The 24,562-nt window shown below is 39.3% G+C and overlaps 1 protein-coding gene across 1 annotated transcript in view; it reads right to left on the bottom strand.

Annotated features, from left to right (window-relative positions):
* Positions 1–23,988, bottom strand: part of AVEN (apoptosis and caspase activation inhibitor) — a 104,468-nt gene extending 80,480 nt beyond the window's left edge. Inside the window, exon 1 of the mRNA XM_068397602.1 lies at positions 23,603–23,988. Within this exon, the coding sequence (XP_068253703.1) occupies positions 23,603–23,848 (246 nt within the window). The 5' untranslated portion in view covers positions 23,849–23,988. The remainder of the gene's footprint in view (positions 1–23,602) is intronic.
* Positions 23,989–24,562: the final 574 nt, after the last annotated feature.

Here is a 24,562-nt window from a genome sequence, read left to right as displayed (position 1 = left end):
TCTGTATTTAAACAGTCATTTGTACAAACAACTCCAACCACAGAATTAAAACCCAGAAAGACAAATCAGCCTGGATCCCTCTCAAAATTTTAGATCATATGCTACCATCCTCCTGAACAGTATGTAATTCATCAATAGTATAATTAAAAACACCTAGTGAAGCTTCAGTTCTTACAGGGGTCAAGCAGCGACACTGATGCAAGTTTCACTGGTTTCCCTCCTATCTGGAAGCCCATAATGAACAGCTTCCTTCCTGAAACTGAGAGCAACAGGTATGGAGCAGAACTAAGAATTTAATCACAGTATCTCTGTCCAAGCATTGCAATGATACAGAAGATAAGTGAAAGAACTGATGTTTGTAGAGCAGAATAGGAAAAAGATAACATAACAAATAGTATAGTAAAACATCCAGAAAGGGTGATCTATGTAAGAATTTCCGTTATAACCAACTACAGGGTCTTAACTCAAGTAATATGGAATAATTAATCAAATGAATTTCCTTCATGAAAGCCATTTTATGGGAATACATATGGGAAAATGAAATACACTGCTGCAGTCAATCTACTAGCCCACACTCTTAAAAAGCTCTAGGGTAAAAAGGAGAACTCATTGCAGAGTCAGCTTAAGATGCAAGCAAAATAGGCATTTGTCACAAGTACTCAACAGCCATGGAAAACCCTCCCCTCCCTTGAATCCTATATATCAACAGAGCTCTCCTCTCCCAGAGCCTGGGGTTCAGATGGAATGGCTATCAGTTCACAAACAGAAAGATTTGCTTCCTGAAGGAAGAAGCACTCAACAGGCAAGAGGAGAACTGAGGGCAACTAGAAAAGTTCTGTACAAGACACTTTCTGCAGAGGTCTAAAGCTCTGAAGAGGTGGAGTAAAGGAGTCAAGAAAAGAGATTCCCACCATGTCTGCTCTCAAACATTCCTGCTGACAGCTCCACTCTCTCTCCTCTCCTTTACTCCATCTCTCCTTTCACAAACCACAGAGTGCAGCTGCCATAAGATTAAATTTTGCTGTCCCAACAATAAGTACATTCTTCATGACCAGGGCAGTGAAATTCAAGTTTATCTACACTGCTGTAAAGCTTAAAGCCATCTCCATTCAGTATAAAATAATTTTGAAAGCAAGCTACCTTTTGGTAACTCATTATATATTCATAAGCCAAAACACCCTTACAGCTCACTGGCTTTAACAAGGACCTTGGCTTTGATAGTTTAAACCAAATATAACCCCAAAACAAATGTGAAGAGCAATTATTTATGTTTAAAAAAAGCCCTTGTAAGTGAAGAGCTGCAACATCTTGTGCAGAGAGATTAGTAAAATCTCTAGTAGTTAGTGTGTTTCTAAAACAACATTGGGTTTTTTTAAGCATGTACTGCGGACTTACATACTGGTACAACACTGGACAACCTGGTAAAAACAACTGCACAAAGCCACTGTCAGAAACAAACCACCATCACTTCATTAACTTGTTTTACAATCGATGAGTTACTTTCATAGCTCAAAAAAGGACATAGAGCAATGCAACACATGTTTTAGATTGATTTTAGAAATCCATCGTGAAGAAGGATTAACTATTCCGTAGAAAATTTTGTAGTTATATTTTGGCTCAGCTAGACAAGGACAAACTCTGAGATTTTTCATGTTCCTTTAGTGTCCAATTACGCAACAGAAAAACCTCTATCAACACCAAACAAATCCCTGTTGCACACCAAATACTATACTTATATGCAAGGACATCAACATAAAAAGACGACTGACACACAAAAAAGCAGAAGGTAGCAGTCTGTGGGCAGTGGAGCATTACTGCTGCTTAGCTCTGAAAAAATATTTAAAATTACCAAAAGCAGCAGTGAAGCCTGTTTCATGGCTTTTACACAAATGTTCACTGAAAGGCAAAGCATCTTCAAACACGATTGTGAGAGTTTAGATTCTCCCGTGTTTGATGCCTTAAAAACAATTGCCCAGTATATCATACAAGTAGCAAAATCAGAACTAGAATACTGACTTCCCAAGAAAAATAATCCACCAATCTTCATAAATAAGCTTCTTTCAGCACTTTTTGAGAGATCTGGTTAGGAACTTCATGAAGGAATGCTAAAATCATCAAAGAGCTTAAAAACAGATTAAACGCTGTCATAATTATACAAATTACTCCCAGTTGTCAAACAGCTAACAAGAAAGAAAATATTCTGTGCATTCTGACTGGTTCTGTGCAATTTTTAGGTAAACTCTCTTTTCTTTCTATTCATCAGATAAATACACTAACATGCTTTTTGGGGACAAACAGTCGTTTGCGTGAGCAAGGGCATGAAGTCACAACTCTGTATTACTGTGAACTGATCCAGAACTATAGTTTCCACAGAACGAAGGTCAAATCCACTTACATCAATATAAGAATCAACTTATTTCTCTTATGTTCTTCTATAAATTGAATGATTTGCTATAATCCGGTAAACCTAGTGAAATTCAGTGCCCAAAATAACTTGGAGTTGATACAATTCACAAGTCAAAGCAAGAATAGTGCTACACAGATAAATCTGTGTTGTACTTTGTTTTTAAGAAAAGATCAGAATTACCTTTGGCAACTATGACATTATATATAATTACTTACTACAGACCTGTTTAAAGGATTCACTCCTTTCAGCTGTCAACATAAACAAAACAGGAGTATCACATTCTATTTTTAACAAGCTTCCAGTAAACTAATGCAGATTCAAATGTTTTTTCTTAAACTGAATTCTCTTTCACATTCTGTTATTAGCTAAGTTATACAGCACACCTCAAGGAAATTTAATTTCTTAGAAGTAACACTGTTAACTTGAACTTTAAAAAATAAACCACAAATTCTCAGGAGTGTTAATAGCAGTTGTGCAGCTTGGCTCCTCAGGTACTGTCCTGACGTTTACTTTTGAAATGTGAAAACTTCAAATACAAACCTGCTTACATTTAAGATAAACATTTAATGGAAATTTTTACATGATGCACTGCTGTGCTACAAGATAAAACTGCAAGTAATCACATTTGAATATTCAACATTCAAACAATTTAAAGATGAAACTTCACCATTAAAATTATAAAATACATTAAAAAACTGATCAGTGAAGCTTCAGAAAATAAGTTGCTTCTGACAGCTACTATCTAAAGTAATAACCTCAGAAACACATAAACATAAATCTTCATTACTTTCCTCTCAGCTGCCTGTTCAGCTAGACTACGTGCTGCTACCATTTTCATCATACCTTACTGAAAATGTGTCTTAATCTATACAGAGCAAACATCTGCCCTATGTGTAATGAAACAAAATAACTTCCCTCCTGCCCCACCATCAAATAACAAATGATACAAGCTGAAACAAATTCTAGAAGCCAACTCAAATATAACCTTTAAAACAGTATTACTCAGGTAAGAAGAAAAACTTAATGCGTTTAAACAGTATTGAACTACATCTACACATTATTGCTCAGTGCTATAATACACCGTGACACCACAGGAGGTGCAATATTTATCTGCTGTGCCTGTTTCAGATAGTTTTACATGCATTACCATTTGCACATTTCATTGAAATTTTGGAAGTGGGGCAAGTATGCAAAAGCCTAGTTGAACAAAACCAGGAGACCTTCAGACTGTTTTGCATGTCAGAAGAACAAAAAATATAGTGTTCTGCCTAAACACGAAGTTCATCAAAGTTGTTCAAACGATAGCAAAAGAGCCAAGCTCCCCTGCAGAGTCGCTTGCACTATTTGGGGTCTTCCACCAAGGAATGTATTTTCATCCTTTACCAGAGACTATGACTCTGCTTTCCTTCCAAAGAAAAGCAAAATGCATAGCACACATGACCTTTACCCACAGTCTCTACCACAGCAAAAGGGTATTTTAGTACATCCTCCTTTATACACTAATTTTGCATACAGAGTTGGGGACAGTATAGTATTGAGAAAAAAAAGGAAAGCAGGCTTTCTGTTTGACTTTTCTTACAGACGAGAATACGTTGATGCACACTGTTCAGGGATGAAGGTGTCAAAATGAAGTAAACATTGTTCTGAACAGGCAATTTCCCCCGGGGTCATCCTTCTGCAGTTCCCTGGAACCCAGAGTGGTTTGGATCAAACCAAGGTTGAAGTACACAATGGAGAAAGTGCAACAGTGACCCCTTACATCCTGCTTCAATTACTCAACTGTTCTTCACTGTAAGTGCAGTCAGTCCTACCACATTAAGCACATGTGTGCAAACACTCAACAAGAATTGCTGAACTCACAGCCCTTTAAAAGAAACTAAAAGTGCATTAAAAGTCAGAGCTTCCATTAAGACTTTCTAAAATTGTGTTACTCTTAGGAAGCCATGGGAGTTAAGGCTCATAGCCCTCTTGCTGTTCAGTTCTATTAACTCTGTAAGAAAAATTTAAAACATTTAATCTGTCAGTACTTGGAATATTCTACAGTGACTGGGAGGAACACAGAAACAACGTATGCTCCGCTTGCCTTTCTTTCGGCCAACTGCCCTTCCCCATTATGTAGGTATCATGCATTATCAAACTTCCATTATTTATTTTGTAGTATTTCTCCCAGTTCTCTTTCTGAGAATGTCACTTTACAGAATGTATGAAAACATAGTTTGAGCTTTTTTGTTAACCTGTTAGAAAGAGCATAGCTATTTCTCTTCTTCACCTTCTTCCCAAATTTATACAATATCCTTTTCATTTTATCTTTAGAAACTTTGCAATTACATTGATCAAGTGCTACTTTTCCCCTTTGTTACTGTAACTTCTGTATTACTATTTTGAGTGAATGTTACACCTCTCAAAAACGTACACATTTCCTTAATCTTTTCCATTCTTTATTAGGGACACTTACCTACAAAACCCCAGACATCTTATATATCTACTCAGAGTCCACAATAAATAGTTAGCCACTGCCACGCATGGACACTTGCATGTTCACGGACAGTGGTAATGACTGTCTACTCCCTACATTTGCTGCTCTCCCAGCCAGCAACAGCACACACCAACTCCTTGAGTGAAATTACATCTTGACTCCCTCTTCCCTCCTTGGAAGCACTGTAAGGCTGTGGCCAAATGCGATGACATTCCGGCTTATCTGTCTCAATCCCAGTTTCTCTTCTCATCAGGGGAAAAGGCTAGCAAGACAAAATGAAAATATCCTATGGGTTGAACCCAACCTAGACTATTATCTGCATTATGAATGGGCATATATCTTTTCCTCATTTGTATTTAAAATAGTAAGGTGTCTGTGCAGAGACAATTTCTCCTCTCCTCCTCATCCCAATTTGAGCAGCACCTGTTACAGTCAAATTCTCACAGATGGAACTTGTAAGTCACAGGGTCAAAAAACGATATGTAATTAAGCAACAAAGCAGTTCATGATCTCTACACTTTAAATTGTTTCACAGAATAAAAGTCTGTACACAAAGGCTTGTATGAGTGACAATAAGTAAGGTAGCTTGGCTGATTAACTACTGAGTGGCTCCTCTAGGCAGACATTAAGTGGAAATGTTAAAGACTTACAGTTACACTTTAATGACTTAAATTGCTCTTGGAAAGACATACCTGCTTTTAATTTCATGGTTCAAAGTTATTGCTGGTGTAACCAAACAGGAGCAATGAGATTACACCAGGAATTATCTTAGCACAATATGAATACAACACAATCTCAAAAAGATTTCAATTTTTTGTAACAGTGTTCATTAAATGCACTTTTTTTTTTACCTTAAATCCAGAAAGGTACAGGAGAATCCCCTGACAGCTTAATTTTCTGTATCACAATGACTGATAGGCTTATGATAGTTATATATAGTACAGTAATCTTCAGAAAAGTTTTCTGATTTTCCACATTTACCTAATTACAACGCCTAGATAGACGTCCCTCTTCTCTGTTTTGTAAGTAATTAGTGATTTATTAATCTATTCCTTCACCAACTTCAGATTTAATGTTATCTCATTTACTGTGGTGGAAATTTAATGGGCTCTCCAAAATATGAACTGTATAGTATATTAAAGAAAAACAGAATATATATTCAGAATTATGGCAAACAAAAGCAGAACTACATTTTTAAACACATTTCTTATATTAATACTATTATTTTTACAGATTTTAGAAACGTAAATTAAAGATAAGATTTGTAAATTTCCATGAAAAATAAGATTTTCCTAATGCAGTGATACCATAAGATACCATAGCTTCTTTCAGAGACAGAAAAGAATATTTTGTAATAATACTCAGCAACACCTGCCAAAAACTGTGAGCTGTTAGCTTATCTATACTGAATTGTTTTCAACAGACATCATATTCACAAGTCTGACCACCATAACAATGAAAAAGTAAATATAATAATCTTGTCCACCAAATTATTTTGCTTCAAAGTTCCTGCTTATTCTATCTATGAGATGCAAATAATTAGAACTGATTAAAAACTTCAAATGAAAGAGACTGTTTTCTCATTACTGTTTAACTGAAAAAAACACCTCTAATAACATTCTTTGCACTCATTAAAGTTATAACATGACCAAGTGCCAGGAGGCTACAAGTCGTACTTCATCTTTCTCACAGATCACTATTAATACTTCCACAAGCTATAGCCATATTTTGTATGACTCAAGCCTCACTGAATCGGAACTACAGCTTCTATTACGAGCTAAATCTCTCCCTTAGACTCACTGAGCCGGGGGGGGGGGGGGTGGGGAAAGCCCCACAGGCCACCAGCTTGGTTATTTTGTTTGTAACTACCGATTTAAATGGCTGACTATCTTCCCTTTCAAAGAACTAGAAAAGAACCCGTAAATTCTGATGTTCACTTTCCACTGCTATCTCAGAAATACCTCTGTAACCTGCTAGCACATGATTAGCTGCATGGTCCTTCAAATGGGCGGCTTACAGGGGCCAAATGAACCAGCCTCTACTATACACCGTTGAAGTTTTGTACTGCAGCTTCTAAAGACCCAGTTTGAAAACCGTTGACTCATAGATAAAATAAACTTAATAACTATGCAATGTACATTCACAGGAAGAAAGTCTCAAAAGCTCTATTCTCTAACATTAGAAGTAGACTTGGGAACTTGTAAAGCCTGTCAAGTAAGTATTTATTTCGGAAACTGAGTATTTCAAAACTTCGCTCATTAGACACAGGATTTTCCAAACTACAAAGCCATCAGCTAAAATTTAGCTCTACTCGTTTAGATTAAAACTCCAAACTGAAGGATGTTTGATGGGGTATGTTGCAAGAACAGTATAATTATAAATTCAGCACTCATTCTGCATTAATTGGGAAACTCAGCAGAGAATCAACAAGCTGCATTAACTGTAGAAGTAGTCCTTTGCCTCCATTCCCCAAGGCTAAGCCATGCCACAAGCAAAGAGCCTGTAGGAAGCTTGTCCAGCTGCTGTCTGTAGATAAAGAGGCCTTTGATTTTCTAAACTTGCCAAGCCAATACATTTCCACCAACAGAAAATCAACTGTATATTTTATTTAATTCAGTGGAAATGATTATATGAAAGTTACTGGCAACTATGCAAACTCATCAAGCAGTTTATACAGAATTGTCACATGGACCTGCAGAAAACCTGGCAGCTCTATTACTTTCAAATTGACAGTAACTTAAGCAAGCTGAATGTTTTTCTTACAAACATTGAGTCAAAAATAAGAGTGCAAACATAAAATAGGAGCCTCTGTCTTGACAGAAATAACAGGTTTCAAGAAAACCTTACAAAGTAAGTATATTGCCACAAAGGTTATAGCATTTTCAGTTAGATTACTGATTCTAGCACTCCTATGTAGAGGCTGTATCTGCCAAAGTCAGGGTGTTCATATATTGCATACATATGGATCCACATATGCGAATGTTGTATGTCATATTCTAAAACCAAATTATACTTAGTATTCTGGATAGACTAAGGAAAATTTCTACAGAAAGTTATTTGTTCTTATCAAATCTGCCGTTCCTAAATAGAAGTGCCCTGAGCTGCATTAGAGGTTGACTGTGTTCAGAAATTGATTCAATTCTTATGTGCTAATGTCACAGTATTATAGACTAATCCAAGCTGAAAGGGTTTGCAAGAGGTCACCTTGTCCAACCACCTACTCAAAAGAAGGTCAAAACTGAAATCAGACCAAGCACATTGGGGCTTTGTCCGCTCAGCGCTTGAAAACCTCCAGTAGTAAACCTAATTCTTAGTGTTTCATTTTGTTGTTTTATTCTAGCACTTCTAAAATTGCAAAAGCAGTTATATTAACAGCTGTAACAATAATTTGTAAAGAACCCACATGAGGAGTTCTGTAACATCAAGGAATCAAAGTTTATTGAGGGTATATATTCACCTCAACAGTTCAATAACAGACTTTTTAAAGGATATTGCTGTTTTGCTAGTCTTCATGAGTCAATGAGTAAGCCTCTCTCAAGAAATGTATCTGTTACAAACTGATATGTATTGAAAAGCTTTGTACTTCTGCAACCATATCAATGATGAAATAAAAGTATGACAAATTATGTAAAAAGCTCACTGAATGCAGCATCCACCTGCAGAACAGAGAAAAATTTGAGTCTTGATCCTAACCCACAAAGGTTATTTCATAAACTTAACAAAGTCTGCTCAAAAGAGTAAAGTTTAGATAACACCTCAGTTATACAGACAAGTCTAATGTTTATTTAACACCCCCTACACACACACAGTTTTAGAACAAAAACAACAAAAGTCCAGCAACTCTCTACCAAGATCAAAACCAACATGTTGAAGAAGCATCAGGGTTTCTTATGCAAGGAAAAATATGTGACAAACTTTCTCAATAGATCAATTTTTTGCCACAACAACAAAAAACAACACACCACACCAACCTTTTGAAAGGTTTCAGTTGTGCTATATTAAGAATGAAAAGAGTTCTCCAAAACTCATGTTACATTTGAATCACAAGATAACAGAATCACAGAATCACAGAATCAACCAGGTTGGAAGAGACCTCAGGGATCATCGAGTCCAACCGTTGCCCTGACACCACCCTGTCAACTAGACCATGGCAATAAGTGCCATGTCCAGACTTTTCTTAAACACATCCAGAGATGGTGACTCTACCACCTTCCTGGGCAGCCCCTTCCAATGTCTAATGACCCTTTCTGAAAAGAAATTCTTCCTAATGTCCAACCTGAACCTCCCCTGGAGAAGCTTGAGGCTATGTCCTCTTGTCCTATTGCTAGTTGCCCGGGAGAAGAGGCCGACTCCCACTTCACTGCAACCTCCCTTCAGGTAGTTGTAGACTGCAATAAGGTCACCTCTGAGCCTCCTCTTCTCCAGGCTAAACAACCCCAGCTCCCTCAGCCGTTCCTCGTAGGTCAGACCCTCCAGACCCTTCACCAGCTTGGTCGCCCTCCTCTGGACTCGCTCCAACACCTCAACATCTTTCTTGAAGTGTGGGGCCCAGAACTAGACACAGTACTCAAGGTGCGGCCTCATCAGTGCCGAGTACAGAGGGACGATCACTTCCCTAGACCGGCTGGCTACACTATTCCTAATAGAGGCCATGATGCCATCGGCCTTCTTGGCCACCTGGGCACACTGCTGGCTCATGTTTAGCCAGCTGTCAATCAGCACCCCCAGGTCTCTTTCCGCCGGGCTGCTTTCTAACCACTCTTCCCCCAGCCTGTAGCGGTGTGTGGGGTTGTTGTGGCCGAAGTGTAAGACCCGGCACTTGTTCTTGTTGAACCTCATGCCGTTGGTCTCGGCCCATATATCTAACCTGTCCAGATCCCTCTGTAGGGCCTTCCTACCCTCCAGCAGATCGACACTCCCACTCAGCTTGGTGTTATCTGCAAATTTGCTGAGGGTGCACTCAATCCCTACATCTAGATCATCTATAAAGATACTGAACAGCACCAGCCCCAGAACTGAGCCCTGGGGAACACCGCTAGTGACCGGCCGCCAGTTGGACTTTGCCCCGCTCACCACCACTCTCTGGGCTCAGCCATCCAGCCAGTTTTTAACTCATCGAAGAGTCCACCCATCCAAGCCCTGGGCAGCCAGTTTGTCTAGGAGGATGCTGTGGGAGACAGTGTCGAATGCCTTACTGAAGTCTAGATAGACTACATCCACAGCCCTGCCCTCATCTACTAAGCGGGTCACTTGGTCATAGAAGGAGACCAGGTTGGTCAAGCAGGACCTGCCTTTCATGAATCCATGTTGGCTGGCCCCAATGCCCTGATTGTCCTGCATGTGCTGTGTAATGGCACTCAGGATGATCTGTTCCATCACCTTGCCTGGCACCGAGGTCGGGCTGACAGGCCTATAGTTCCCTGGATCATCCTTACGGCCCTTCAAACTAACTTCATAACTATTCCCTACCTTTAAATTCAAAAATATTTGATAATATTTAGTACCAAGTTAAAACTCTAGGGTTTTTTAAATGCATCTATTTTGTAAAAAAGACAGCACATAAGGAGTAAGACATTTTTCTATGGATTTCAAAACATGAGCACAACTACTGATATTCACTCACACTGTTATATTTTCAATTGGCACAGGATTAAAGAAGAAAAAATTCTGAAAGACACCAAATAGAACAGTATTCTTTGAAATTGTACACCTAAACTGTCAGAAAAATAATCAATAGTTTTCTTCTCTTTCCTACTGTTAACCTTCTGCCAGCTTAAGTTCCTTGTATCAGTTCACAGCAGAATCAGACAAGCACGAATAATGGTTAGATAGGCTGGAAGCATGCCATGAAGCATGGGCTCTGGGAAGCAGGTCTTTCCTTCATATATGGCAGCAGTTATCTGCTAGATTGGCTAAGTGTACTGGTAAGCCATACCCTTGGCTTTAACTTCCTGTAATGTTAAACTTGTTTTTCTAAAGCCAATTTTCTTTTCTTTTTCCATTAAAGACTTGCAGATACTTCATTACTATGCCTGTTCCACATAATACACATGGACACACAGATGTTCTTTGTCATATTCACATATTTTTAAAATAAAAATTTTAAAATATTATTTGCTACTAATACTTATGTTGATTGGTAAAACTTTCAACATGAACTTTAGAACATTTGCGACTGTTTTTAGTCCCCTTTTTCAGTTACTGCTTTAAGACAGTCACTGAGACATGTAATGCACCATTTTAGAGGTTCAGTATACAAGTATTGATATTTCGTTCACAATGGGAAATTCTATCTTGAATTTAAATTAAAACACCCAACACCTGTCACTTTTTCAGATCCACTATAACATAATAACAGCATATTGCAAATACAAAAATATTCACATAATGAAAAATAAAGCTGTAAAAGGAAACACACTACTAATTTGAAACCCTAAAAAGGTACTATATAAGAAATTCAGAAGACAGGATTCTGCTTTCCTCCCTGCTTTCACTATTTCTGCAACACTGTCAGCATCATAGTCCTTAAGTTCTTCATCTTTCATTACTAATATACTGCCATTTCCTAATTACAATTTCACATGCTACTGAAAAAACTCACATCTCTACTACTCTTCTATCAACAAACTGGCAGATCCAGCCATCATGCATTTTTGAAACTAAGTTGCATTTTTACATTTATGGCGTGGCACCACTAAGCAGTAAGACTTCAGTTACAAATAGCCTCATATGATGATATTTTCAGAAAAGGGGGGTCAAAAAGGGATAATTTTTAGGACCAATACACAGCCACATAGTAAATCAATGAACAATAAATTACATAAAAGATACTAAGGATAAAAAGCAGATTGCCTAATATGCAAACAAAATGCATAACTATAAAGCTGCATGCAAAACCACATATCAAGGAACAAGCAAGCAAGATATATATCTACTGAATGACACCGATTAAAAAAATAATTCAGTCACACTAGAGAAAATAACCACATATTACAGCAATGCTACATCAAAAAAATCCTATCCTCAGCTCCCATGGTTTTAAACAGCATTGCCAAGACCAATACTAAAATTAATTTCTTTCTTTAGACAGTGGAAAACCAGAAAAGACGCAGAGACTACTAACTACTCCTTTGATAAACAGACACCAAAACCCTTCTTCTTCCTTGTCTTTTCAATGAAGTGAGAAATGTATAGGCTGGTCAGTGAGGAAGCCCAGTTCTTCTCCCTTCCATTTTCATAGATGTCTGCAAACCACACAGTCAACAGAGTGATGCAAGGAAACAGGAAATGAGAAAAGAAGTAATTCATCAAGGATATACTTCCAGACTTAGAGATTGCAATCCCTGCCTCACAAACAAGGCAGGATTTCCCTGACAGTACACCCAAGTGGTGCACAAAAGCAGCCACTCACACCCTCCATTATCAACTTCCCTTGTGCAAGTCAGTAGCCCCCTTCCTAGCACAAACTCAGCAAAAAAGAGGAACTCATCAGCTGGAGTTCCCTTGGGTACCATGCAATGTGCTGTCCCATAACACAGTAAATTACTGCCAAACATCTGATTTGTGGTGGGTTTGCCTCCAAGAGAGATAGGCTTGTGTGGAATCCACATGCACTGTAATTCAAAATATGTATGATGGATAATGTGTCTCTATGATGCTCCTCCAGAACAAAAGGCAGCAACACAACACACCTCCCATTTTCAAGCTCTTTTAGTAGTATAGCTCAAAGATGGTACAGGTAGCAGTATGTCCTCCAACTGCTATACTATAGCTTGAGAATTAATGATGAACATGTTTGGGGATTGTCTCTATATATCAAAATATCAACATAACACAGATAAAAAAAGGTGTAGAGACATCACACTGTCTTGACTCAGGTAAGTTGGAAGCAGAATTTTACACCACCAATGTGTGGCATGCGCTTGGTCTCAAAGCAGTCTCCTGCTGCAGGCAACAGAAATACGAGAATTTATCAAAAACCTCTAACAACTACATCACCACTGTACACTTTTGACAGAAACATAAAATCTTCTCCAGCAAAAATAGCTCTGTTTGTCCTGAAAGGACCTGAGAATAGATGGAGACTGGGGCATAAGAGAGGGGAGTGCCAAAACAAAGCATCTCAAAGAGATAGTGTAAATAAATACAATTCATGTTTATTCAGCTATTCCAGAACTACGGCATTTTATCCAGAAAGTGGAAATATTTTCAATTCCCTTCTCTGTACAAATGCATTTCAAGTTGCATCTCCCACATCCCATGAGAATACGGTGACTCTACATACAGACAGACCTATTCTACTTTGTACAGCAACCAGACACTCCCAGCAGGAGAACTCGAGAAGCTGGTGGCCTAAGTGCCATAGAGATGCCTAACGCACACACACGAAAAAAAGAAACAAAAAAAACATAACACTTCATTCTTTCTTTCATTCCTGCTCTATATTTATGACAATATCATGTTTTTACATAAAGTACAAAGGGACTGAAAAAGAGGAATTGAGGGAAGTTCTGTTCAAAAAGTATTTAAAGTCCAGTGGCCGGTCACTTATCTGAGAAGTGAAAAAAACCTTGAACGCACTTTGTATTTGAAACTGGGAAGAAAACAGACCGCAGTTTGAACTTGTTCCTTCTCTCCACATTCTCCAAATCCTTCACTTCATTACTGATTGCAGACTGAAACCTTTTCATCATGCACTCTCTGTCTAAAACAGGCTCTGTGTGTCTGCTGACCGTCTTTTTACAAAAAAGCATCAGTGCTAATGGCTCTGTAACCTTATGCACAAGCTGTTTCTAATGTAAACTGGCAGACACAAGGATGACTTGGCTATATATTTTGAGAAAGAGCTGAAAATAATACAGTACTTCATTAGAGACCTTTTTTCTGCATCATAAACAGCATTTTCAGTGGCTAACAAAGGATACAGTAAGGCAAAAAAATAAATAATTATTATTGATAAGCATATCAATGTCCTTTGCCGTCTCACTGGAAATAATTAAACCACTTTTGATTATACTTTCTCCTTCGGGGTTTCACATAATTTAGATAAGGTTTTTTCCCCTTCCAATTATTCAACAGAAAACAAGCATTTGTAGAAGTCAGTTAATTGCAATTCTTGGCAGCCAGCTTAGACAAGTCAGTATAGGTATTTTCAAATCCTTTTGCTTTTATGCTTTACTTTTTTCCAGACTACACCTAATGAAATGCAAAGACAAAAAAAAAAATCGTGATATTTACTATTTTGTGCATTGCACTTTATGATTTTTCAACAGTATTAATAAGATTAAATATTATTGCCAAATGCTAAATCTATTCCAGCATTACAGTGACACACATGACAGACTAAGTTAAAAATTATTTCTTCAAAAGTATTAATGAGGATGAGGTCATACACACGTTTGTACGTTCACAGTCTTCTCATATTGGCATATTTACCTATTGATGAATTTGTAGTGAGCCTCCAGTAATTTTTAAGCATTGCCTCTCATTAACAGAAACAATTTACTGCCTTATTGCTCACCTAGACATCATAGCTCTTCCAGTACAAGTTCAAGTTTCTATTATAAACCATTTTTTCAACTTGAGGGAAAAAGGAAAAAGCTAATGCTTTTTTTTTTTCCTTTACACTAAGGAAGGAAGAGCCTCAAGAGAGGTTCTTTCATGAAAAGAGAAAAAATATCCCTGCAAAGAGTAATGCTCTTCACTAGTTTGCTCTATTGGTGACCTTTAGAAAGATCTACCAAAGCTAAAGAGACGTTTAATTAGCAGAAAGGGCAGCTGAGAGAACAGGTAACATGAAGAAAAGCTTTTAGTCCTTATTGCACAGGACGACAATTTTTGAAAGAAGGATGAAATCCTAAGACTGCTTCATAAATTTTGGATACTAGAATCCATCACTTTGGGTTAGCTAAAGATAGAATTAGCCAAGAGAGACATCCTATTCTGAAACCTATGTTTTGCATAACAGGAATGATGCTCCAGTTAAACAGAAAAACACCTCATGAAGCACACAAGAAAGACCTGAAGTTTTTACATAAAACTCTTACAGCTCCAACACTCGCAAAGTATGGTTCTAAAAGCTATCTTACTAACTTCAACAGCAAAAAATATTTCTCTTCCCTTCATTTTTAAAATGTTTTATGGGTAATTCAAACAGATTAGTCATGTGACTATGACCTGGTGTGAACTATAGCCCTCTACAATATGTAACTTGTAGATAAAGAGAGTAAGAAAAGTTTCCTCCCCGAAAAGCATCATTGCAGTTGCAGAAAAACAACCTGAAATAACAGAAGAAAAAAAGTCTAGATCCTGAGAAGCTCTTATGTTCAAAACTATTTACAGATGAAGAAAAAAACATGACTGCTATCTAGACAGAACATCTGTAAAAAGCCTATCATTAAACAAGGCTCAAATAATTCTACACAAACAGATGTAAACCTATCAAGCGCTCATGAAAAACTCCACTGTGTATTGTATCTCCATGTTTATTCTGTGACTACCAGCCTCTCGACAGGCTCAAGAAGCAGTTATGTTTTGTTTTTAAATCATCTTTATGAAGTTGTTTTATAACTACAGCAGGGTGGTATAGTACCATGGATGTTTTCAAATATCTGTCTTTGCATTCACTCAAAAAAAACCCCCTTTGTTACTTGTATGTCGAATCTGAATGCACTTACTGGAGACCTTTTAGAGATCATCACTCAAACCTCAAACAACCCTTCCTTATTCATCTCCAGCTTTTTTTTGGAGGAGGGTAGAGGGAGAAATCCTCTGAAAGATATTTTTCCAAATAGCCTTAAAGAATGTGCTTCCCTAAACTCAACATGCAACACGAGATAAGAAGAATCATTGTCTGAGGTCCTCAACACCGTAATGCCATACTTATAAAAACAAGATGTTAAAATGTCATTTTATTTTGTCATTGGTCTAGAGTATAATTCTAAAAAGTAGGAGCTACTGCACAATGATGCTCTGGTCCTGCAGTTAACACTACTGTGAAGAAGCTCTAAGAATCATTTAGAATTTGCTGAAAGTATAAACACGTCCAAATTACCAACAAAGTAAAGGAGGATTGGGCTGTACTTGTTGGGATGCACTACAATCCCAAAATTTTATGTGCACATCACATCTTTACCTGCAGCAGCTTGCAGTGCTTGCCAGCCCTAGGTGCATACAGAACACTAACTGCAGGAGAACTTCGCATCCATTTTGCAGTGCTGAGCTCTAGACAGTGTTCAACTGTCTAAACAACTGGTGGACAACTTCAACTGTGGTTCCATCAGGAGGGAAACCACTTTGAGTCCACCAGTATTACACTTGAGCATATCCCACAAGGTAATTTGCACTGAAAAAACCATCCTTGACAGTAACTCAAACTAAGTACAAAGAGCCATGCCAAAAATACTGAAGGAACTAACTTTTCTCATTAGCACAATTCATTTTTAGATTTTACCTCTACAAATAAATTTTACTCTGAGACAATAATCTTTTAACATCCTTGCTAAAAATTAGGGTGAAGCGGAAGGAAAAGAAATAAGGAGTACGGGATCATTTGAGCTTCTGTTGCTTCCATGGGCATGCCACCTACTGTTAGAAATTAACAGGAGCAAAATAAGCGAGTGAAGTTGGCAAAGCAGCATAACCTTACAGACAGGAAAAAAAAAAAAAAGAAAAAAAAACCCACCAAAAAGCAAACCCTTAGTTTGTCAGGCAATCAGAAAAAGCTCATGACAGTGACAGAGCAGCAGCCTAGGAAGAGCTGTGGTCCAGAATCATCACTCTGTTCTCTACAAGACAGAGATCCTGGCTGTTCCAGGGTTCGAGAGAGAGTCTGTACAGTCCGTAACTGTATGATTATCCTTTGGGAAAAGTGAAGCAGGAATAAAAACAGGACCTTGAGGCCAGGTTCTCGCACACTCCAGCAGATTTACAGGTTTTACCAGCAGGATGTATTATTAAGCCTACCAGCAGAAGACTTAAAGCCTTATTTCAAAAAAAAAAATTAAAAACCACATGCACATAAAAATACAGAGGAATTGTATACATGAAAGAGAACAGTGGGACATGGACCCCCTCTGTGCCTTACCATAGAACACTGAATCACACAGGTTTGAAATCCTTTTATTACAAAAACCTGTAAGAAATACTTCTCTGTACTTGTTATAAGGCTCTAAATCACCACTGAATCAATAATCAGCAACTTTTTGTTTCTTTAAAATACAGTGAAACCTTCTGATACCTACAAAAGGCTGTGCAGCACCATTAGACTGGCTGTAAAGCCATAACAGGGCTCTTGAAACTACCCAGTTACTTTTGTAAGGAAAACAGAAGCAGTACTGAATGGAATAATTTTTTAATCAAATTTCATCACTTCTACAAATTTGTTTGATCTTCAGCATAAATACCTACTATCTCTCACTTGACGCACCTATACAAAACCCTGTACGATGTTCTCTGGGACCAACTACTCATCCCAGTAGCACAACAGGATTTTTAGCTTAGAATTCCGAAGTGTTCCCTTCCTACAAATAACTTTCCTTCAGAGTTGTGTTTGGAACAAATACCCAGTAGCAAGTCCTAATAATTCATACGTATATGTGATTTTCATACATTCCACTGTACGTTCAGAAAACATCACCCTGAGATGAGAAAAACATTCCCACCCCATGATGTGCACACATCCTTACTCTTCATCATTTAACCCAGGCACTCTCCCCGCCCAAAGAAGCACGGGCACACAGCAGCCTGGGGAGCCCCCAGTGCTCAGGGGCAGGCTGCCCACCCCACCTGCTGCACACTACCAGCCCTGTTTCATGGCCAAAATGTATTTTAAGATGGATGGATGGATGGATGGATGGAGTAGTTTTAGTTCTTCCCTATATTCTAAAATGTTTAGTTAAATATGATGGGAAGTTCTTAGGAGAGCCTCTCAAATAGTCAAGGTATTACCACTTTACATTTCCTCTGAATAAAATCCACTCCATTTTGTGGGATAATTAAATCGAAATAAGGTAACGATTGAAAGTTGTGTTTTATACAATTAACAAAATATGGAGCTGATAATGTTATTTGTTTAAGCTAGCAAATTTTCGGAACAACCTGTTTGAAAGTTACCAAATTACTACCCCAGAGACTTGAGGGGAAAAAGAGGAACAAAAGCATTTAAGTAGATGAGGACAGAAAAGCACAGCCATCCAAACGATAAAAAACCCAAGCTCTTTCCAAGGAAGTTACAAAAAAAAATGTCAGACATGAAGCTGTTATGCAGCAATGATGCGGCATGTTCACCTGTGTAATGGGATGCTTTCAGTACAAGTGTCTCAAATTAAATCAGCAGGGAAGTTGGTAAAATGTGATGAAGGAATAACAATAAATATCACTAAACCATTCCAAGCTAAACAATCAGGGATTATTATGAAACACTGCAGTCCCCAGCGCTGTGAAAAGCAGGTTTCTCTATTGTCTAGAAACTGAAAAGAATAAATTAACTTTGGCTGAATAAAAAGTGTTTATCTTTTTCCATGGCAAAGTCAGCCTTGAAAAAATAAAAGAAAAAAAACAGTGCTGTGACAAGTGGTTACACAGCAGCTCTACTGAGTAGGCTCAGTAACCCTGACCATACTCTCAAAACCTCTGACAGTATTTTTCTGTTCCGATCTCCATATACTTCCTACGCAATGCATTACACAATCTACCTACCCTTTCAGTCACAATTTTTATTCTCAACGCCCATATCAAACCTCCTCCTTCTTAATAACGTTTTTCTTCTTGTCCTACCTAAAATGGATCTGTTTGCAGCAACCTTTCTACTTAATGGAACATTGCTACCCGGGCTTCCTCAAAGTGTCCTCTTCAGCAGGAAAAAAAAAAAAAAAAAAAAAAAAAAGAGAGAAGCAGGTCCTTCAACCTTTCCTCCTAGGTTATATGTTCTACACTTCACATCTTTCTGTATTCTTTCCCTCTGAACTTTCCCCAGCTGGTCCAAATCTTGCAGAAGTAGAACCAGTTCTTCAGTGTGATTGCATCACTAATTTATACTTTCTCATCCATTAAACTGCCAGTTCCCTTCTATAACATTGCAGCTTAACCAGTCATACACCTCTGCAGATTTTTCCTATGTGAATGTAGTTGTGTTATATTTGACCTTGAATTACACCTTACTGCAGGCTGTTCCTCCCATTTGTTGAGACTGTGTTCTGTGCTCCACCCTCCTGCCTACCCTTCCAGCTTACCGCTGTCTGCAAATTTTAACACTGTATATTTCACTCCTTCATCAAAATTAATAGAAACACTGAACATGAGCAGATACGGGATGAAGCCTTGCAGAATCCCATTTAACAAACACCAGTTTGACACTGAACCAACCCTAAAGAAGTTTCCAACCACTTGTTCACACACTTTTCAAGACTCTTAATCTAAATCAATACTCAAAATAAAATAATCCACACTTCATTCACAATCAGTTAGTGCCTCTTCACACCTCATCACAGTACAGAAATTCCTGAGAAGGGAAGCTCTTCGCACCTCATTAGTAATTAAGTACTGTTCACAAATTGATGTACATTAACCTAAATAAGATTTTTCCTAGTTGTTTTTGAGAAAATAACATAAAACATCAAAAGATTTATTGTGTTCAAGATCCAGAAATCTATTTTTCTCCTATCTGCACAAGCTCTGTTGCATCATTCTAAAGGAAATCAAATGTATCTGTATTTGAAAAATCCAAGCTTTTGTTTCTGTGCCTGTGAACAGATCGCTTTTTGCAGTTGCTTAGACTGTAAAGATTTAGCTCACACTAATTAGGAAAAATTTATCTGATGCTGACAGCATCAGATGTTCTCTTAGATCAGTTCTACATGTGCAGGGACCACAAGAATGAAGATATAATAAACACTAAATAAACGTGATGTCATCTTGAAACTAACCATAAGTAAGAGATACTGCACTAAAACCGGTCTGTTAACCTCCATTCTTTAACAATAAAATGTTTACTGCAACCAATGCCCAAAGCCAGAAAAGGAACATTGAGTCAGACCTGCCAATTCCAACTGCACTGAAGTAATAGCATGCACCACATACACACTCAGTGTATGACCAAAAAGAAAGTTAAAAGAATGCTCTGTAAATTGCAACTGTAATAAACACAAAGAACAAAAGAAAGTCGCCTTAAACCACCCACAAAAGGACATGGTCAAGGACCATCAAAATAAAAGCCTATATCATGTTCACAATTTCAGAAGGTTGTTTTTGTTTTAATAGATTATATTTCATAGAGAGAGCAATTTTAAATTCTGACAATACATAAAATATGAATTCCACGCAAGTTAGAGTAGTTAGAATAAAAGTGGGAGATAATATTGGGCCAATGTCAATTGGACCTTTTACTTTAAGCATTATAATGCCACATTATTTTACTAAAAATGAACAAATTGCAAATGCGTTCTATTTATTTAACATAGAAGAGATTAGTTAAAGCAGACAGAAATGACAGAAAATTATTCAAGATGACAGATCTACAAAGAAATCTGCCATTTGGTAAACCAGCTGGTCATAATTAGACTCAGATTAATTTTTGAAGGGAGGACACAAAATCTTCACTAATCAAGCCAGTTAACTCAACATGCACACTATTAAAAAAGACCTAGCAAGTGCAAGGTCCTTTTTCCTCTTCACAAGGAATAAGAACACTTTTCCTTACAGTTTCTAAACCAATTCCATATTTGAGAGATGCTGCATCTTGTTTCAACAGCAGAGCTGGGGAGTTCCTTAGAGAGCTATCTCCTCAAGAGCTGACAGAAATATTACGCAATTTAATGCCAATTTCTACTTCACTGTAAGAATTGTTAAGTATTTCCAAGAGTTTTTAATGAAGTTTGGTTTTATTAACACCCTTATTACACTTTACTGAATCCATTCACCTGTAATTTTACTTGCATTTTACTGCTCTGTCCATAACAGGTTCAAAAAATCCAAATCCAGTTACTTTAATACAATTTGATGTAGATTTTGTCATAAAGCTTTTAATAATTGAAGACACAGTAAAGAAGAAACTTCTCAGGCAACAACTAAAGCTCCAGCAATAAAGAATTAAATATCAAGCTTAACAGCAATAGTTTTATAAACAAATGGAATATAAACAAGTAAAATTATAAATTTAGCATAGCTTTAAAACTATAGAAGAACCTAGACTTAAAACTATTTTGGGGAAATAATACCAGGTCATTTAAATCCTGATTATACAATGTTAGAATGATCCCAATCTGGTAGGAAAATTCCTCCAAAATGCCAAGTTGGCACCAGCAGTGTGGAAATGACGAGTGTAATACTCTACAATTTTTACCTTAGAAAGCAAAAGGGCTAGAATTGCCCTTGGAAATCCTAAATATTACAAAATTACAGTGTTCTTAGCCTCCCTTCTCCAGGGAATTTCAAGACCCATTTGAAAAAAAAAGAGATTTTCAGAGAAGACTCCAGCTTCTCAGCACACAGTAAGGAAAGTGATGTGATAAAACCACTCACATTTCCCACATTATTACCTGGCTCTCCAGTTTTGCAATTTACGCATCATCACTTGAGAAGATCTGACCCCTGTTGCTGAAAGAGAGCAGGGTCTCCTCTCACAAGAACCACTTACTCTGGGCCAAGCACCCTCTCACTGATCTGGTGCACTTGTGTAAAACAAGTCACTTTGCTGAACAGAGAGAACACTAAGGAACTGGCAATAAAAGGGGGTAAGTTCCTGACAGGTAAGAGCTGAATCTGTTCAGAAAACATGGTCTAGCACTCATCAAAAACAGTACAAGGGAGCTTGTCTGACCACACAGATGGAAAAAGGAGAGGAAGAAGGAGGTCCTCCTGTTTTCAGAAGTGGTACACTAGGAGATTGGCTCACAGGTAACACTAGACCTCAGCAGGTGCAGGCTGGCACAGCTGTTGATGCTATGGCTGAATTGCTGGAAGCCAGTCCCATCCAAGCTGCTAAACACAAGATTTGTGGCAGGTGTCCCAAGAGATCATACAGTGCTTAATATCAAAAGCCTCCAGGGCAGGAAGAGCATTATGCTTAAACACTCTTTAGTAAAGCTCTGGGAAAATCTCAGCTATTGCTTCACTTTTAAGGACCCAACCCATACTAGCCTTGGCCAAAAATAAATAAAGTCACCGTGCTAGACTAAGATGAAGAGCATATCAAAGTCAATAACACAGTGATCATGCAAAACATATTGTACACTGTCCCAAAAGAAAATCTTTCATCTGGTTCCTGAAATACTTCACACAACAATCCAGACAAAAAAAAAACCAGACATATAACATGATTCCCTTCCTGAGTGCATCTTTTAAACTATGCAGTGAGTCCTGATGGGTCAACAGTACCAGAGAGAACACAGATATAAATGCATTTCAACTTAGTAAGAAATGGTTGAATGACTTGAAAAAAATCAGTCCAGGATAGAAGCTTCCTCAGTTAATACAGGTGCTGAATTTCCTGTTATGGCTCTGTGGCTCACTAGGGAGCACTACTGTTTCATATCCAGAATCCAAACCTGTCTGCACACATCAGTATGAACTCAGCAATTTATACTGCTTACAAGTGAAATTACTGACCAGCACTCTAGGTAACAGCACCAATCCAACTGCATCTATGTACCTAAATACAATGACAAGAGTGATGAATATTCTACATTTTTGAAATCCAACAAGAACCACGGGAGTTTTAATATAGATAAAACACTGGCTGGGTCCAATTGAAGATATGGCATCATAAAAGTCAAAGTGAATCTAATCAACGTGATGCTGAAAATGCGTTAGCAGCTGGTCTATCTACATGAGGACTCCCAGCGCTGCCAACACCAATCAGTATTAGGTTGCCACTGTAATCTTTTTGCCAGTCCAGGGACAACCATGATTTCTATGTTGCAACAACGCTAATGGAAGCAAGACAATCTGAATGTAGTACTGTCAAAGCATTTATACACGGAAACTGGTTCAGTGTTGATCTCATACCATGGTGGGTTGCATTTTAACTTTAAATGCATTAAAAATGCATTAAAAAGCATTTTAACATCTCCACAGGAAACTGAAGGCATAGTTGTGGTACACTTAGGCACGCCCGTGCTACTTTTAATCTGCTAAAACACTTTATAATTGGTCAAAGCACAACCACGAACTTGAATTAATGACAGCCACGTGTTCCAGTGACCCACAGATACCAATTCTGTAAGATGATCTATGTTACCATGTCTTCATTGCTAATACCACAGGCTGGACAAGGCACACTCATTTCAAATTCTAAGCAAGTGTACCAAAAGCATTCAGCAATTCTTCATCTCTCTTTGCAGAGAGATGTATTTTTTAGACGCATTTTTCAAACAAGACTCGCTTTTTGCAGCGCAAAATTATAAACGCATTTCGGCCAGAAAACCCCTGTGTGTGTTTCCACTAGAGTACGCGGGTGCTGGCTGCTGCTGTTTGAGGGGAGAAGAGGGCGGCAGCGGGCGGGTGCAGGTGCCGACCTGACCAGGGGGGTAACGCCGGCAGCGCCGCCGCCCCACACCCCTTCCCCCCACCTCCAACTGCCGGGAGAGGCGGCGGGCTGGCTCAGGAAGGGGAGGAGCAGGGGAGGGGAGGGTTGTGCCCCCACCCCGGCGGCCACCCCGGGGCTCCGCCGCGCTCAGCCCCGCCTCTCCCCGCTCCCGCGGAGGGAGGGCTCTGCTGCTTACCCGCCGGTGACGGTGGGCGGCGGGCGTCTGTGCTGCCCCGCGACCCCGAGGCTCTCGCCTGCCCCGGCCCCCGCCTCCTCGGTGCCCGTGAGCGCTGCCTCTTCCTCGGCCCCCGCCTCCTCCGCGGCCGTCCCCAGCGCTTCCTTCGGTCGCCGCCTCGGCCGCCCTCTCCGTGCCGCCGGGCCGCCGCCGGCCATGCCGGCCGCCTTCCCTGCGGGGCCGGCTGCCGCCCCGCTCACGCTGCATGGCCTGGGCTGCGCCCTTCCCCCTCGCCGCCTCTGGCCGGGCCGGCCTCTGCCGCGCCGGTCCCCGCCTACTCCCGGAAAGAGACCGCCCGCGGAGCGCGAGAGCGGGAAATGGCGGCGGCGCCCGCGGCCTCAGCAGCTCCCCCTGCCCGGGTGCTGGCGGCTCGCCCAGGGCCGCGCAGCGCAGCCCCCACGCCGGGCCCCGGGAAGAGCTGCGGGCCTTGGCTGTGGGCCCGGCCTCCGCGGCGGAGGGGAGCCGCGCTCTGACCCGCTCCTCCTGCGTCGAGCCCCTGACAGGCGCCTCAGGAGCGTTTGCAAATCTCAACGAGCAAGGAGTGAAAACCAAATAGCTTTCCACGTGTATTTCAAACAAACAAAAATGCATTTAATGTTTAGAAAAGAGCACTCTTAGCTAAAGCCATATGAATCAGAATCGTTTTGGTTGGAAAGGACCTTTAAGATCATCAAGTCCAACCGTTAACCCAGCACTGCCAAGTCCACCACTAAACCATGTCCCTAAGCACCACATCTACTCGTCTTTTAAATACCTCCAGGGATGGTGACTCAACCACTTCACTGGGCAGCCTGTTGCAATGTTTGACAACCCTTTCAGTGAAGAAATTTTTCCTGATATCCAATCTAAACCTCCCCTGGCGCAACTGGAGGCCGTTTCCTCTCCTCCTATCGCTTGTTACTTGGGAGAAGAGACGGACAC

The sequence above is a fragment of the Nyctibius grandis genome, chromosome 4, assembly GCF_013368605.1.
Source record: "Nyctibius grandis isolate bNycGra1 chromosome 4, bNycGra1.pri, whole genome shotgun sequence".
In the NCBI taxonomy this organism is placed as follows: domain Eukaryota; kingdom Metazoa; phylum Chordata; class Aves; order Nyctibiiformes; family Nyctibiidae; genus Nyctibius; species Nyctibius grandis.
The sequence above is the reverse complement of the archived record's forward strand: the minus strand, read 5'-3'. Positions and strand labels throughout refer to the sequence as shown.